The sequence below is a fragment of the Triticum dicoccoides genome, chromosome 2A (genome assembly GCF_002162155.2).
Source record: "Triticum dicoccoides isolate Atlit2015 ecotype Zavitan chromosome 2A, WEW_v2.0, whole genome shotgun sequence".
Lineage (NCBI taxonomy): Eukaryota > Viridiplantae > Streptophyta > Magnoliopsida > Poales > Poaceae > Triticum > Triticum dicoccoides.
The window spans coordinates 19763220-19777199 of NC_041382.1; the positions used below are offsets into that span (position 1 = coordinate 19763220).

At 42.8% G+C, this 13980-nt stretch overlaps 3 protein-coding genes across 6 annotated transcripts; 1 reads left to right on the forward strand and 2 right to left on the reverse strand.

Moving 5' to 3' along the window:
- Window positions 1-1359: 1359 nt before the first annotated feature.
- Window positions 1360-4888, reverse strand: LOC119352855 (uncharacterized protein At4g15970-like). Its single transcript, XM_037619446.1, has 2 exons — window positions 4327-4888; window positions 1360-2400 (listed from the first exon to the last, which is right to left on the reverse strand). Exons 1-2 carry the CDS (start codon window positions 4618-4620, stop codon window positions 1549-1551), a joined length of 1146 nt encoding a protein of 381 aa, XP_037475343.1. The 5' UTR covers window positions 4621-4888; the 3' UTR covers window positions 1360-1548.
- Window positions 4889-8019: 3131 nt separating this feature from the next.
- LOC119352856 lies at window positions 8020-10641 on the reverse strand. 4 transcript variants are annotated; one of them, XM_037619451.1, is made up of 2 exons: window positions 9296-10641; window positions 8020-8298 (listed from the first exon to the last, which is right to left on the reverse strand). In XM_037619451.1, exon 1 carries the CDS (start codon window positions 10617-10619, stop codon window positions 9330-9332), a length of 1290 nt encoding a protein of 429 aa, XP_037475348.1. In that variant the 5' UTR covers window positions 10620-10641; the 3' UTR covers window positions 8020-8298; window positions 9296-9329. The 4 variants fall into 4 exon arrangements, with proteins under 4 accessions (XP_037475348.1, XP_037475347.1, XP_037475346.1 ...); XM_037619450.1 differs by having other exon boundaries at window positions 8020-8304; XM_037619449.1 differs by having other exon boundaries at window positions 9284-10641.
- Window positions 10642-11881: 1240 nt separating this feature from the next.
- LOC119358694 (basic blue protein-like) lies at window positions 11882-12522 on the forward strand. The gene is made up of 2 exons (XM_037625135.1): window positions 11882-12118; window positions 12201-12522. The coding sequence occupies exons 1-2, from the start codon at window positions 11950-11952 to the stop codon at window positions 12407-12409; spliced, it is 378 nt and encodes a 125-aa protein (XP_037481032.1). The 5' UTR covers window positions 11882-11949; the 3' UTR covers window positions 12410-12522.
- Window positions 12523-13980: the final 1458 nt, after the last annotated feature.

Consider the following 13980-nt stretch of genomic DNA (forward strand, 5'->3'; position numbering starts at 1 on the left):
TTTAAAATTGTATAACTTTCAAAAAATGTGAAAACATTGAATTATTAAGTTCTTCAAAAATTTGAAATTTTGTTTTCTTAGATTTTTTGAATTTAGTAAAATCAAAAGAGAAACACACAAATGAGAAGTAAAAGAAACAGAAAATTTGAAAGAAAAATAACGAAATTTGAAACAAGAAAGCTGATAAAAATGAATAAGAAACAAAACAAAAAATGGTGTCCCGCACGTACTGCAAGTGGGCTGGCCCATTCCGTCATCTCCTGTGCGTTTCACCAGCAATTTAACTTAGTGAGCGTCATATAGGGCTCAATCTCTCGGAGCTGCTCATAGGGTTAAGAGTTGCATACATGCGTTTATAGAGGTGAATGTATATGTGTATATATAAGTGTCTGCGTCTATACTATTATAAAAAAGTAATTGTATTTATTTAATCAGTTTTGCGGAGCAACTAGTTAATGGGTACCCTTTAGGCTGGTCGTAATGGTAGTATCCTAGCTAGTATCATGCATACCAACTAGGCAATTTCGATGATGTGTCATAGCATTAAATGAAGAAAAAGAGGATGGAGTATCATATCATGATACTGTATCATAATAAATGCTATGCTACTTTGTGTCATGCATGGCAATAAATAGAGTGCTATATGATACTAATATATGATACTATGCATTAGGGAGGTAGTATCATACACTACTCTCTCTGTCACGGTTTAGAAAGCACAGTTAGATTTACATGCGTTTTCAAAATAGACAAGATTTAAGGCGCCAATGCAATTACTCCTACTAGTACTGTATGCATGCGACCGTGTGAATCATACGCTGCTCACATCGGGGTGTAATTGATGCATGCATGGTGTGACGTGTGTGTAAAAGCTAGTTCTGCATGCAAGGGAAAAATACCCGCTGGAATCAGTCTTCACCAATGCATGCGTGAGGGCTGCTGCCATGAGGGTTACTGCGCATTGATTTTTTAAACAATTAGGCGCTGTGCTATTAACTACGCTGCTATTTTTCAGTCGCATGCAAAGAAAGCTAGAGCCAATCGTGAAACACCTTGGTCCAAGAGATTTCTGATATACGCCCTCTAAACCGTGATGGAGGGAGTAGTATCATATGCATGATACTACTATATGATACTCCCCATTACAGCCAGCCTTAGGAGGCCTCTCACAGATGTCACTTTTTGGGCCCCGAGAGCGTGCCAAGTGGTCTGCTCAGGCTCCGCCACGTGTCAAGCATTGGGCGCACCCACAGATTTAGAATTTTTTTTACAAATGTTTTTTTCGGCTTTGCGGTTTTTTAGTTTTCCCTAAGTTCTGAAAGATTTTTGTGAGGAAGCAATGCTTTTTTGCGAGTGGGGTGATAAGCACAATTCTCCTTCTTAAAAAAAAAGCACAATTGTGTTTCCCTAAAAACAGAAACCAAACCCAAAGCCTTGACACGATCTCAGTTCTCTCTATCTTTCAAAAAACTTTGAAACTTTACAGCCTACAGAAAAACAACAAGAGAGCACAGTTTGCAATTTGAGTGTTTTGCAACCACTAATCCATCAGTGTATGCACCTCCCGGGCACCCTCCACGAGAAGTGCTCCGTGTTCCCGGCGGCGACGCGCTTCTTATAGATCTTCCAGTCCTCCAGCACGTTCTTGAGATCGAACAGCTTGTTCTCCAGACCCACGCAGCAGTTGGCGTGCATGGTGACGATCTTGCCCAGGTCCTTGCCGTGCTGGCAGAACCCGCCGAAGCGGCCGGTGTCGAGGAACTGCACCTTGGTGCCGAGGCGGCCGGGCACGCCCTCCTTGACGATCTTGTCGAACACGTACTGCTCGTGCATCCCCGGGAACCGCACCCGCGACGCCTGCCAGTGCTCGTAGAACCCGATGCTGCCGGCGCAGGACCGGACGTAGAGGAGGCCGCCGTTCGGGTAGTTCCCCGGCGAGTCCGGGTCGCCCACGAAGAAGTCGGACGACATCACCACCTGCGCCGCCGGCGGTATGCGCGGGAACGGGTCCCTGAACCACAGGATGTCGACGTCGGTGAAGAGGAAGGTGTAGCCTAGCTCCAGGATGGTCTGCTGGAACCGGTTCCGCTTCCACATCATCTCCAGGTAGTCCCCCTTCATGTACTTCTGCTCCGCCGCGAAGTCCATGCCCTCCACCCTGAACCAGTAGCAGAAGGGGTGCACGGCGTTGCACCGGTCGAAGGCTTTCTTGTCCATGGCCACTATGAGCAGGTGCTTCACCAGGTACGCCGTGTTCTCGCCGTGCTTGAAGCTCTCCAGGAACAGGTCCAGGAACGACCCCGGTGCCGCCCATGCCTCGTTGAGCGCCGTCATCAGCACGGTACGGTCTGCGTTTGCGGCTCGTCGGAGCACGTCGGCGAGATCTTGGGGCTTGTCCTGCTGTTTCAGTGAAATCATTTAGAGCTGATAGATAATTACATAGTTTTTTTCGATATAATGATGTTGAGATTACACAAAAAAGAAACAACACATGTTCAAAGTTAAATCATCATCAACTCAACTTCAAGCATAATATAACCTCTCCTATAGTTTTGGCAACCAAGAAACAAACTGCTTTTTGTGGTGAACTATCAATATATCTTATACATATATAAACCCGACTGCTATTCAAAATTACACGCACACCTGAACAAAATTTCTTCTACACAAATATTTCAGCTCCACACAACAAAGATACTATTTTCTATTCTTAATTTTAAATATCCAATTTATTAACAATGATAGATGCATTTGCTAAAATGAAATCATAGTGCACACACGTCGATGCATTTGTGTTCAATTATAAGAGCTGCTCTAAAAAATCCGAAACTCATTCCCATGTATTCGATGTACTCATTTATCTCCGCAACAACACACAAGGGAAATGTCCAGTTTGACTAATTAACTAAACCAGGTATTCATAGCGTCTTTGTTTAGACTGATACAACATGCTAGTTGGTCATGTGAATTATTATGATTGTTTGATCTGTCTGTTTCTATTGGCATCTTGTTTTTTGGGTACCTTTCACGTGGTGCTTCACATTCTTGTCAAAGCCAGAATTTTGTCACCGGTAGAACAATAATAACTCTTAAAACATTGGTGAAGGAGGTGCTAACTACTTTTGTATTAAAAAAGATTCTAGTTTTAGGAATACTTTTCTTTGCATTTTCAACAAATACTCTTACGAGGACATTACTACCATGGATACAACCACACCTGCCACTACTTGGGCTACATTTGATCAAGACATGATGGCTAAGCAATGGGGGACATATGTCGATGTTGTACAAGAAGTTCTCTCACGTCGCTTCAAAGGTAAGAGGTAGCGATGAAGTCTTCTATGTACTGTATTCTTTTTTTTAGGATCTATGTACTGTATTCTAGTTTAGACTACTATCATAGTCTTGAGTTCAAACAATGATAACTTCTGCATTCAACAATGAATTAGGTCTCCAACGGTCCCAACCAGGTCTCCAAATTCCATCCGGGCGTGACACAATTGCCAAAGCAGTTCAAGTTGTAACAGAAACCAAGTCAAAAGGTGACGTGTCACCTCCACATGGACCCATGTGCCTTATATAAACCAGGCTTGTGTTCCCCTACTTGGGCATGTGCGATTGCTAGCATGGACTAGACTTTCGTGATCACCTTATGATGCTCCGACGCGATTAATAACCTTTTAGATTTGGTTTAGCGATTTCTTTGTCGCACCTCGGACCGTCCAAGCCATCTCCACCCAATCAACAAAGTATTTCACATTGAAAAACCGGGACACCCATAGTGCTATATATGTCTCTCTTTTTGAAGTACAAATCAGAAAAATTGTAAAAAAAATTAAGGGTGCGGTGTGATATCAGTTCTAGATCCGCAAGTGGGATTAAGAGTGCTCCATTTATGTATACAAGTGGGAAGAACGAAAGGGTTGATTCTTTTTGGTAACATGATGCTAGTGGCACTAGACGGACCGTCAACATCGGCAAGTGGCAATTAGGAGAACCGGAGATAAGTAAAGCGAAAATAATTCATCTGTCTTACGTGAAAAAGTTGCACTCCCTGTCTAGAAGCAGCCAGAGCCATGTGTTTGGTAAGATGCTCTCCTAATGCTAGGTGTGGGTTATCTAATTACTAAGAAATGGCCAAATGGGTGTGCTAATTAAGTTTCTTAGCGCAAAGCACGGAATGACACTTGATTAGTCAAAGTTCACTCTGACCAAGCACAAAACAAGCTATGCAGAATATAAACCAGAGATAAAAAAGTTTATGTTTCCTAATTACGTAACACTTTATTGATATAATTGTGTGATATAGCTAAAGCAAAGACGAACCTGTTGCTTGTTCGCACGCATCACGATCTGCCGCTGCTGATGCTGCCTTTTCTGCTCCGACGATGAACCATCTCTGCCGCCGCCGTCGTTGCTGGCAACCACGCCCTTAATCACCATCTCCTCTTTCACGACGACCTCTTGCTTGGGCCGAGCGACCCCGCCTCCCGCCTTCTCCGGCGCCCACCGTGGCGCCGGCGGCGTCCTCGCGCCGAGGTCGCGGCCCACGGACGTGTAGAGGAGGAAGCAGGCAGTGGCGAGCGCGGCGCCGAGGAGGAGGGAGGTGGCCGACTTCATCGACGACGAAGCGCGCACGCGACGCAGCAGCGAGGTAGCCAGGCTGCCAGACCAGGAAGAGAGACGGATGGTGCTCTATGGCGGCTACGGCTGTGCATAAGGCGCTGGCCGTGGCAGCGTGGGCATGTGCAGGGAGAGGTTCAAGCGCGGCGGCGAGCGAGTTGTCGGGGTCGTGGCGTGGGGTTGTTGGGATCGGGATCGGTCAAGACAATTGGCGCGAGGAGAGGGAGGGAAGCAACGGCAGGCTGCGTGTGGGAGTGGTCGAGTTGGGTTTGTGTGTGGGTGGGTGCAGCTGTCCATACCCGTAGAAAATTCCAGGGTTGGTGAGTGCGCGCTGGCGTCTAGCACGGCATCAGGTTATTATTTGTTTTGAAATACATTTAAGATGCACTTTGGGTGTCTTTATTAAGAAAACGCAAGGAAGTCTCACAATATTATAGTTTAGGTGTTTGCAATAAAAAAGTTATCATTTAGGAAATATATTTCATATTTGAAAAATTCAAATTCAAATAGCCGAGGCAGGAAAGCTGGAAAATAAATTGTATGGCTATTACATTGGGCTCTATGTTAACAAATGAACTATGCTTAGTGTTCATTTATTGGAGGACTTGCAAAAACCATTGGGGTCAGTCGCCCGGTCCTATAGAACCAAATCCACCCGTGCAAATGCCCCTGTAAAAGCACCAAAATTGCATATCTGAATCACCATCTCAGACGTCTAACCATGAAATCTAATTATTTAAAATCGCCCAATGTTGAGCAACAACCGCGTTGAGTGCCTCTAATAAGCCACCGGTTATGACCGTTGTATCTCTCTAATACTCTCCTACCCGACCCCAACACCATGTAGAAACGACCTAATACTCTCCTACCCGACCCCAACACCATGTAGAAACGACAACACTATGCGACTCTGCGCTTTCGCATTGCCATAAAAAGGTCTAACTATGTCTTCTCATTTACTCTCGAGAATACATCTCACTCAATAAATCTCATTGGGCAATGGTCCAAGAGATCATCACCCATACTATTTCTCAACTTCAATTCCACTAGACTCATCGCCGAAAATATTCTCACAAGATTCTCGATCGGCACTGGTAAGATCAATACCTATTTGACATGCAAGTAGATCAAATAATAAAGAACACACTTTTCTGTTTCAACATGCATAATAGAGAGCTCACCAATAAACGTCATCGATAAAGTTGGCAAGTTGGAACTTGAGCCTTACCAAGCGCTCAAAGTACTGTACCGACTCAGTCGAGTTGGTTAACGCCTCATTTTTTTTTCGTTGGTTGTTTTTTTATCGATTTTTTGTTTTCACCTGGTTCCTTCAATCATTTCGTAAAATTTGGGAACATTTTATGACCATTTAATGGAAGTGAACTTTTAAAATAGTTCGAGTTCATTTTTTTTAGAAAATGAACATTCATTAAAATTGTAAGAATTTTTCTAAACCATTTCGTAAAATTCGGGAACATTTTTTAAGATGTGTTTGAACTTTTCTTTTGCAAAACATGAAATTTCTTAGAACTTTTATGACCATTTAATAAAAAATCTGAAAATTTACTTAAAAATGGTTTTCTAGTTTATTTAAACATTTCGTAAAATTTGTGAATATGTTTCATTGATGTGAATCTTTTTTCAAAACTTTGGGAACCTTTTTTGAAACATGAATATTTTCAAAATTTTGTGAACATTTTTTGGAAATACAAATGTGAGAATAAATAATAAGATAAAACAGAAAAGGCAGTAATGAAAAAAATTGAACTGGGACGTTAGAGAAAAAAACAGCAACATTGTTTTTTTTAGAATTAAAAACAGGAACATTGTGGTACATGCTATCGCTAAATGGGCTGGCCCAATATATTTACTCGCGCGCTCTCCCATCTCAACGACCTGACCTGAAGCAGGATCCTAAAAAAAACACATCCTGGCCTGACGCAGATTACTCAAAATAAAAACTGACCGCAAGTTGAGGATCGAATTCAATAAAAAGACTGATACCATAAAGCGTTGATGTGCACGAGATTGATCGAGAGAATCCAGCGTACCTGTTCTTCAGAGAGCCACCAACGGCAACTAGCAGGTTCAGTATCATTCCATTGCAGTTTCGATCATTTCATAAGTGTCTCTCAAAAAACTAGCAGGTTCAGTATCATCATTCCATTACAGGTGGATGCCGCCGAGAAGGGGCATCCAAGAACTGATCTCGCAACTTAAAATGGGATAATATGGCCCTTTCCCACTGTTGTATTTCAACAGAAATGAAACAAACAATTAATCCTAGCTGCAGTGTTAAAAGGGTGATAGGTTACATAGATACATCACATGCTGGTCAGCAAAGCAGTACAAACAGTATAGCACCTCAAAACTACCTACTTGAGGGGGAAATAAAACAATTCTTGTAAATACATATCTGTCACAACACATGGCATGGATTTCATCCCTAAACATATCTACATATACATATAGATGCGGGAAAAAAAATATGAAAAGCCACCAAATACAAGTACCACATCCGATCCAAATTAATTGACGCTGACTTGGTATAACTTTAGTACAAAGTTGTACCGACTTAGCGTCAATAATTAATTCGGACTGGAGGGAGTATGACAAGTCACCAATAAGCCTCGGCAAGAGCACTTGGTACAAGCTAAATCATGATATTTGAATTTTACTAGTCAAGCACTCGGTACAAGCTAAATCATGATATTAGCTGGGCATGTGCAGCAGGAACAACCAAACTTGAAGAAACTCATGCTAAAGAATTCAAGAGCTTCTGCAATACAAAGATGACAATTCACAATTCTTGCTAGTAAATGGTATATTTAGAATTCCTGTTAGAAGCACGGATACATGTTTAGAATTCCATTTAACTCAATTTTTGCTATAACTTCCAAGATAGCTTGATATCTATTCCACCAATGCGTCAATCAACTGCTGAAATGAAAATTAGAACTAGTCACAACAAAAGCCACCAGAAATACAAGTATAAGAAGTCACAAGGAAGTTGTTGCCTCAAGTTAGCAGATCTTGCTAGTAAAACAATAATATGTGTGAAGGGATTCTTGTTAAAAAGCACACATGCATGTTCAAAGATTCTTGTTAAAAGCACACATGAATGTTCAAAGATTCAATGAGCCATAGCTGCCAATGCAACATAGCAGTGTTCCACACAAAGTATGCAGCAGATGGAAATAAAAAATATGCAAACCTCCATAAAACTCATTAAACTCCTGTATCGCGCCAATAAGTTCGACGTATCTGAATATCACAGATTCATAGGTGAGAATTCCCTCAAATTCACATCTCTGCAAGTGAAATCACTATTCCCCTGAACCCGTCTGTGTACCATTCTGAAATCTTTGCCAAAAAATGTTCTATTTGAAAACAACATACTGAAGCTTGAACTTGCTATATAACCGAATGTTCTGAAACGACAGTAGATTACACGATTCATGATATTTGGCAAAGCAGCAGGCTCACTATATCATCTAAGCATTGACCACTCACTACCTGAGACAATCTGGCAATACATTCTTCATACAAACCAATCAAATCAAATGCATGATTTGATTCCCAACTTTCCATGATCAGTCAACATGAATGCGTTCGACACCGAGCACGACAACCTTGCAGCTTACACGTAAATCTCCCATGCTGCTGCTGCTGCTGCTGTTGCTGTCACAAAAGCAGTGTGTTAGTCTACACCAAAGCGACATGTTAATCTTGTGCAAATCCTACCCTTTTGGTGCAATGCTTTAGGATGCAACTTGTGCGATTCTACTCTTCTAAACAACCAATTGAAAAACGCAACAAATTTCTTGCAATAAGGTGATTTATACTCTGAAGAAACTGGAACATAGTTGACACTTGACATTTTCAAATTCAGTTTTCTTGCAACAATGTGATCTCTTATACGACCATTTTAAGAACTGGACGTAAATTGCAGGTAAGAGCAAGACAGTACCGCCGAGCTACACCAGATGCAGAATTAAGGCAAATAACTATTTTTCTAAACTCGTCGATGTCCAGTCAAGCAAGGGACCAACTGCCTAACATTGTGAACTGGAATACAACTATATTTCCTTACAGAGGGAGTAGCAAGTAACTATATCACCACTAAAGTTAGGTCGGGAACATACTAAAAAATAATTAAGCACTTAAAAGCTGATTTATATTATTAGCTGTGCACGCAACAAAGAACAACAAAGGTTGAAATAAAATAAAATTTGCAACCTAAAAGACAAAGAGATTTTACAGCGAAAAGAACAAGTTTATGACGGGATCCTTGTTAGAATCACATATGCATGTCCGAAAGTTCATTTCATTCAGAGTTTATTATGATTACTTCCCAGAACTAGCAGTCCTGTGTTTTTCTCTCTGTAAATAAAGAACACAAACGGTAGACACAAATTAAGCAATGGGACTTAGAAGCAAAGATACCATAGCAGTATTCCATAGAAAGTTACAACAGATGAAAATCCAATCTACAACAAGATTCATTATCTCCAGATTTGTAGCAATAGTCTTAAAGCACCTAAAGGTTTGTATGAGCATAACCGTTACTTAATATACAAAGGCACTATCTTCCAGATTTCAATGCCAACTAGATACTTATTTTGCATCAACAAAGTAACTAATAATTGTAAATTCATACCGACAACTTTACATTCATTTCCGCATACGACGAACAGCTGCAGATTTCAGTGAGAACCTTCAACTTCATGCCCAGTGCCCTCATCATCACCAATCAAACACGGAGGCCAGGCCATAATATACGGATAGGCACGGTCATGAAATGTCCCATGGATCAGTAACTCAACCTCCGTGGTCCCCAATGAATGGTAGAATAACCAGCTGCGTTGTCTGCCAGCAGGGGTTATGCATGTCATGTACAAGTACACACATCCAGACCTAGCTTGCACAACTCTGAGTTTGCCCTCCGATTCCCCGGTCGTCCGCTCAATCTGTGCGCTCAAAGAGGGTATGAGCTGCTGCACCCAAACCCCAATTCCATCACCGTCCACACCACGGATCCAAACATGGAGGTGAAAATCATCAGATGCATATAGCATGCAGAGCTCTCCATCCTTAGTGTCCCCAACGATGAAATCGACCTGCCCGTAATCAATTATCCATGAGGGTAATGAGGGCAGATCCAGAGAGGAGACATCCATGGTGGCTGTGTTTATCCTAATCACACGTCTGTCCTCATAGAAAGGGCAGTAAACAGAGCCATTCACCAGCGCCCCAGCACCGTAATTTAGGCCGTACTCACCGCCGATTTCCACCCACGGGTGGACGACCCAATCCCTCGTCGCCGACGAGAAGACGGCGGCGCGAACCCTAGACACGTCGGCGCCGACGCAGACCACGCCGAACGACCTGGAGCTCCCCTCGGGACACAGCAGATGGAAGCCAAGGAAAACGAAGCCGGTGAGGCTCCCGACCGCGACATCGTCGGGCAGCGAGATGATGTCCGCAGCCCAGGTCATGGGATTCACCGCGGCCACGGCCCAGAGCGAGTTCCACATGAGGATGTAGCCGTCGCGGCAGTCCGTGACGGTCCAGCACGTGCGCGCGCCGTCGTCCGGCGGGAGGGAGGTGAGGAAGAAGTCGCCGCGGTGGAGGGCGGCGGAGACGTCCGGATCTGAGCGGCGCAGGGGGGCGAAGGAGGGGGCGGTGGTGTTGTCGACCTCGAGAAAGATCCCGAGGAGGGGCGCCGGGTGGAGGGCGCGGAAGAGGCGGCGGAAGCGCCGGGAGGAGCGGACGGCGCCGAGCCACGAGCGGCAGGTGAGCGCGGCGCGGACGAGGGCCGGCAGGTTCGGCAGCCGGAGGAAGATCTCGAGGAGCTGGTCTTGGCCGAGCGAGGATATGGTTGTGGTTCCGTCGCCAGCGGTGGCGAGGGTGGTGGTGGTGGTGGCGGCGGCAGCGGGGATCAACGGAGGTTTCGCTGGCGCAGTCGCCGCCGCCGGCGGCAGTTCGCTGCTCATTGCTCGTGAGTGGAGTGAGCGGAGATTCTGGATCTGCAGTTGTTTATAGTAAGAATGGACAAGCCCATTATAGACTTCATGCTTTCAGCCCATGTACGCAATGGTCCAAGTAGTCCATATAAATTTATTTCGGGAGCCCTATCCTATGAGCACTCCATCTCGAGATAGTGAGTCGGCACAACATGTTAAGTTTGAAGAACTCATCATAGACATCCCATAGTTGACTAGAATGTCCTCTACCACTGAATGAATATCATCGGAAAGTTTGAAATAAATTCAGAAAAATACGAACAGTAGACTTGAAGCTTGGTGGGTTGGTTTCATCACAAGAAACCTGATCATCTGAGCTACACTTAGTTCGCACTTGCACATGCATCTTAGAACCATAACTCAGATAAGGATCTACTCCCTCCGTCCGAAAAAACTTGTCATCAAAATGGACAAAAAAGGGTGTATCTAGAACTAAAATACATCTAGATACATCCCGTTTTATTCATTTTGATGACAAGTATTTCCGGACGGTGGGAGTATAAAGCAATTATTCTTCGTTAGCACTGCTACATGATGAGATGGTATAAATGTTGATTGATCTTTCTTGAGTGAATCTGTATTTTGTTCCTTACAAGTGCTCAACTGGTTGACGGTAAAACTATGTGGCATATTTCACCATTCAAGGAGGGAAAAATCATATAATAATTTAAAATAAAGTTAATCTATATTTTTATTCCCAACATTCCAAACTACCCTAGTATAAAATTCTTATATGAACCCGACACGTTATTCAAACTCCATTTATTAGAATCTTTATGTCAATGTCAACTGATTTGGGTACACAATTGCAACTCATGGTTTCCGACCATCCTTTGTTAGCACGTTTTAAATGTCGACCTTAGCAACCTCTGTGTACTAAAGATATTTCTGCATTCCAAATTTTGGGTTACTATAAATATATCATTAAATACTACTAGTATACATAAATATTTGACATACAATTAACACATGTAAAAAAAATTCACTCTATCTTCAAGAAGGAAATAAAATGCATCCTCATCCATTTGCATTGATAGGATTTGATAGTCTACAAATTAATATTGCACATCAGATTCGTCTCATTTGAAGGAATATTATCATCACTATTTATTTGAGAACATTAAGAATTACCTCATTAGGAACAATACTCATAAAATACTACTAGCCGATGAGGCCTGTATATATGATAAGGAGACGTCCTTCACCGAATACAAGCAATCAATTGAGGAATCGACTACTGTTTCATTTTGTTGTTCTTGTGATCTGCGGTAACGAGAACAAGTCGAGGGAAACACCATTGATGGCACGAGGAACCATGGTACCCACCCTTCTGGTGCTGCTTCTGGCTATTTTTTGCGCGACCACCGTCGTCCACAGCAAGGAATGGATCGTCGGTCGCCAGAACGGATGGTTCTTCAGCATCTCCAATTGGGGGGACGACAAGCCAATCAAGGTCGGCGATGTGCTTGGTGAGAACTCTAAATCAAGTGATTAGCTATTTTTAATTCTGATATGTAATCTTGTGTTTGTAACTAATACTAATGCATGCAGTGTTCAAGTACAAGGCAATTGCACACAACGTGGTGCAGGTCTCAGAAGAAGACTACAACGCATGCACGGTCTCTCGCCCATCGCCGACCTACCGCTCCGGCAATGACCACATTAAGGTCACCAGCAGTGGCAGATTCTTCTTCATATGTTATGTGAAAACTCCTTTACACTGTGAGAATGGCATGAAGATAGCCATCACTGTCCAATAGATATACATGATCCCTCTTATGATACGTACATATGCGTGTCTTTGTACTAAGTCTTTAAGGTGCGATCTCATGACAGGATGATGGCAGAAGAAATAAATTGATGCTTGGCTCAAGTCTCCTACGTGTCTTGTATCCTCAAGATGTTTATTTCAAGACTGATTCATTGTGTATTCATGACACCTTGCTACAGCAACATCTATTGTTTATTTTTTAGGGGACCAATATCTATTCGGAAGAGCCAGTGGAACCATACCACTAGTTGAAGTATAGTTGGTTTTCACTTTAAGTGAAACGACGATGAATTCAAGTAATTTTAGTGGACACCGAAATGACAATATTTTATCAATTTTAGCAATACACAGGAATTCAGATATTTTTAAAGTTTCCAAATATTTTGTTGAATTTCAGGTGAATGTTTCAGCCCTCTCGGCAAAATGCAAACTAAAAACACTAAAACTCCAGTGTTTCTGTGATTTCGGTTGTGGTGGTAATATTTCTGAAACTGAAAGTAAAAAAAAACACTAGATACAAGTTTCTTTCAATCTACTGACCATACCTTGCGAGGACATCGTCGATCCGTCCAGGACAAACAATCACACAAGCACGAGCAATGACACCTAGATTTGTTAACGAGACTCACCAACATGGCTACATCTTCGCAGCATGACTACAGGCACACCTCCCCATGTACCAAATCACATGATACAATCTACGATTAGCCTCCAAGGCCACGAGACAGTGCTCCGACCGCCACAGCGGGTCCGGCCATCCCTGTCACGGATGCCTGGACTATCCCTCTTGTGATTTTTGTCTTAGCCTATAACTTATGTCTAGTCTATTTGGCTACCCATGGTGACTATATATATATATATAATAGTCTCGGGTTACACATGTCCGACTCAAAGAACTAACCTACTGCTAATTACAACTGGCATAAAAGGCATGTAAAATGGGGTGAGAGATGTTAGAGACGTATAAAAATAATATAAAATGACATAGAAAGCATATAAAGTGATAATATAATAGCATTTAACAATCAAAAACTATAGACACGTTAGAGACGTATCCGTGATTTATCTATAAAACAGGCGAGAGCCTATTTCGTTAAAGAACCACTGAAATTACCGCAAAAAAGATCAGAAATACATGAGCACCTTTTGCAGAAGAAAACATTCAAATTTATCAAAAAAGTTCACAAGAAGTATAAAGCACCCAAAATATAATTAAAATTGCATCGATGCCTCTGGATCACCGAACAACCACTACCATCGTCAGAACAAGCCGCCGGCACGCCACTATTGCCACTCCCCTGTTGGAGTCAGCATGACATTGTCAATGACAATCGGCAAGTCTTCGTGCACTACCCCTAAGGAGTAGCGCCCTGGGGCCGTTGTCATCGTCGTTGAACCCTTGAATCGATCTGAAGTATCTGACATCGTATCTCGCCGTCGCACACGCGAGGAACCCTAACCTCACCGTGCCATAGAGGAAGGGAATTTACACTAGAGCTCTGTCGGTTCTGTAAAGGCAGGCGAACTCAAGGAGGATCGGAACCCGAAAGACTAACTCAT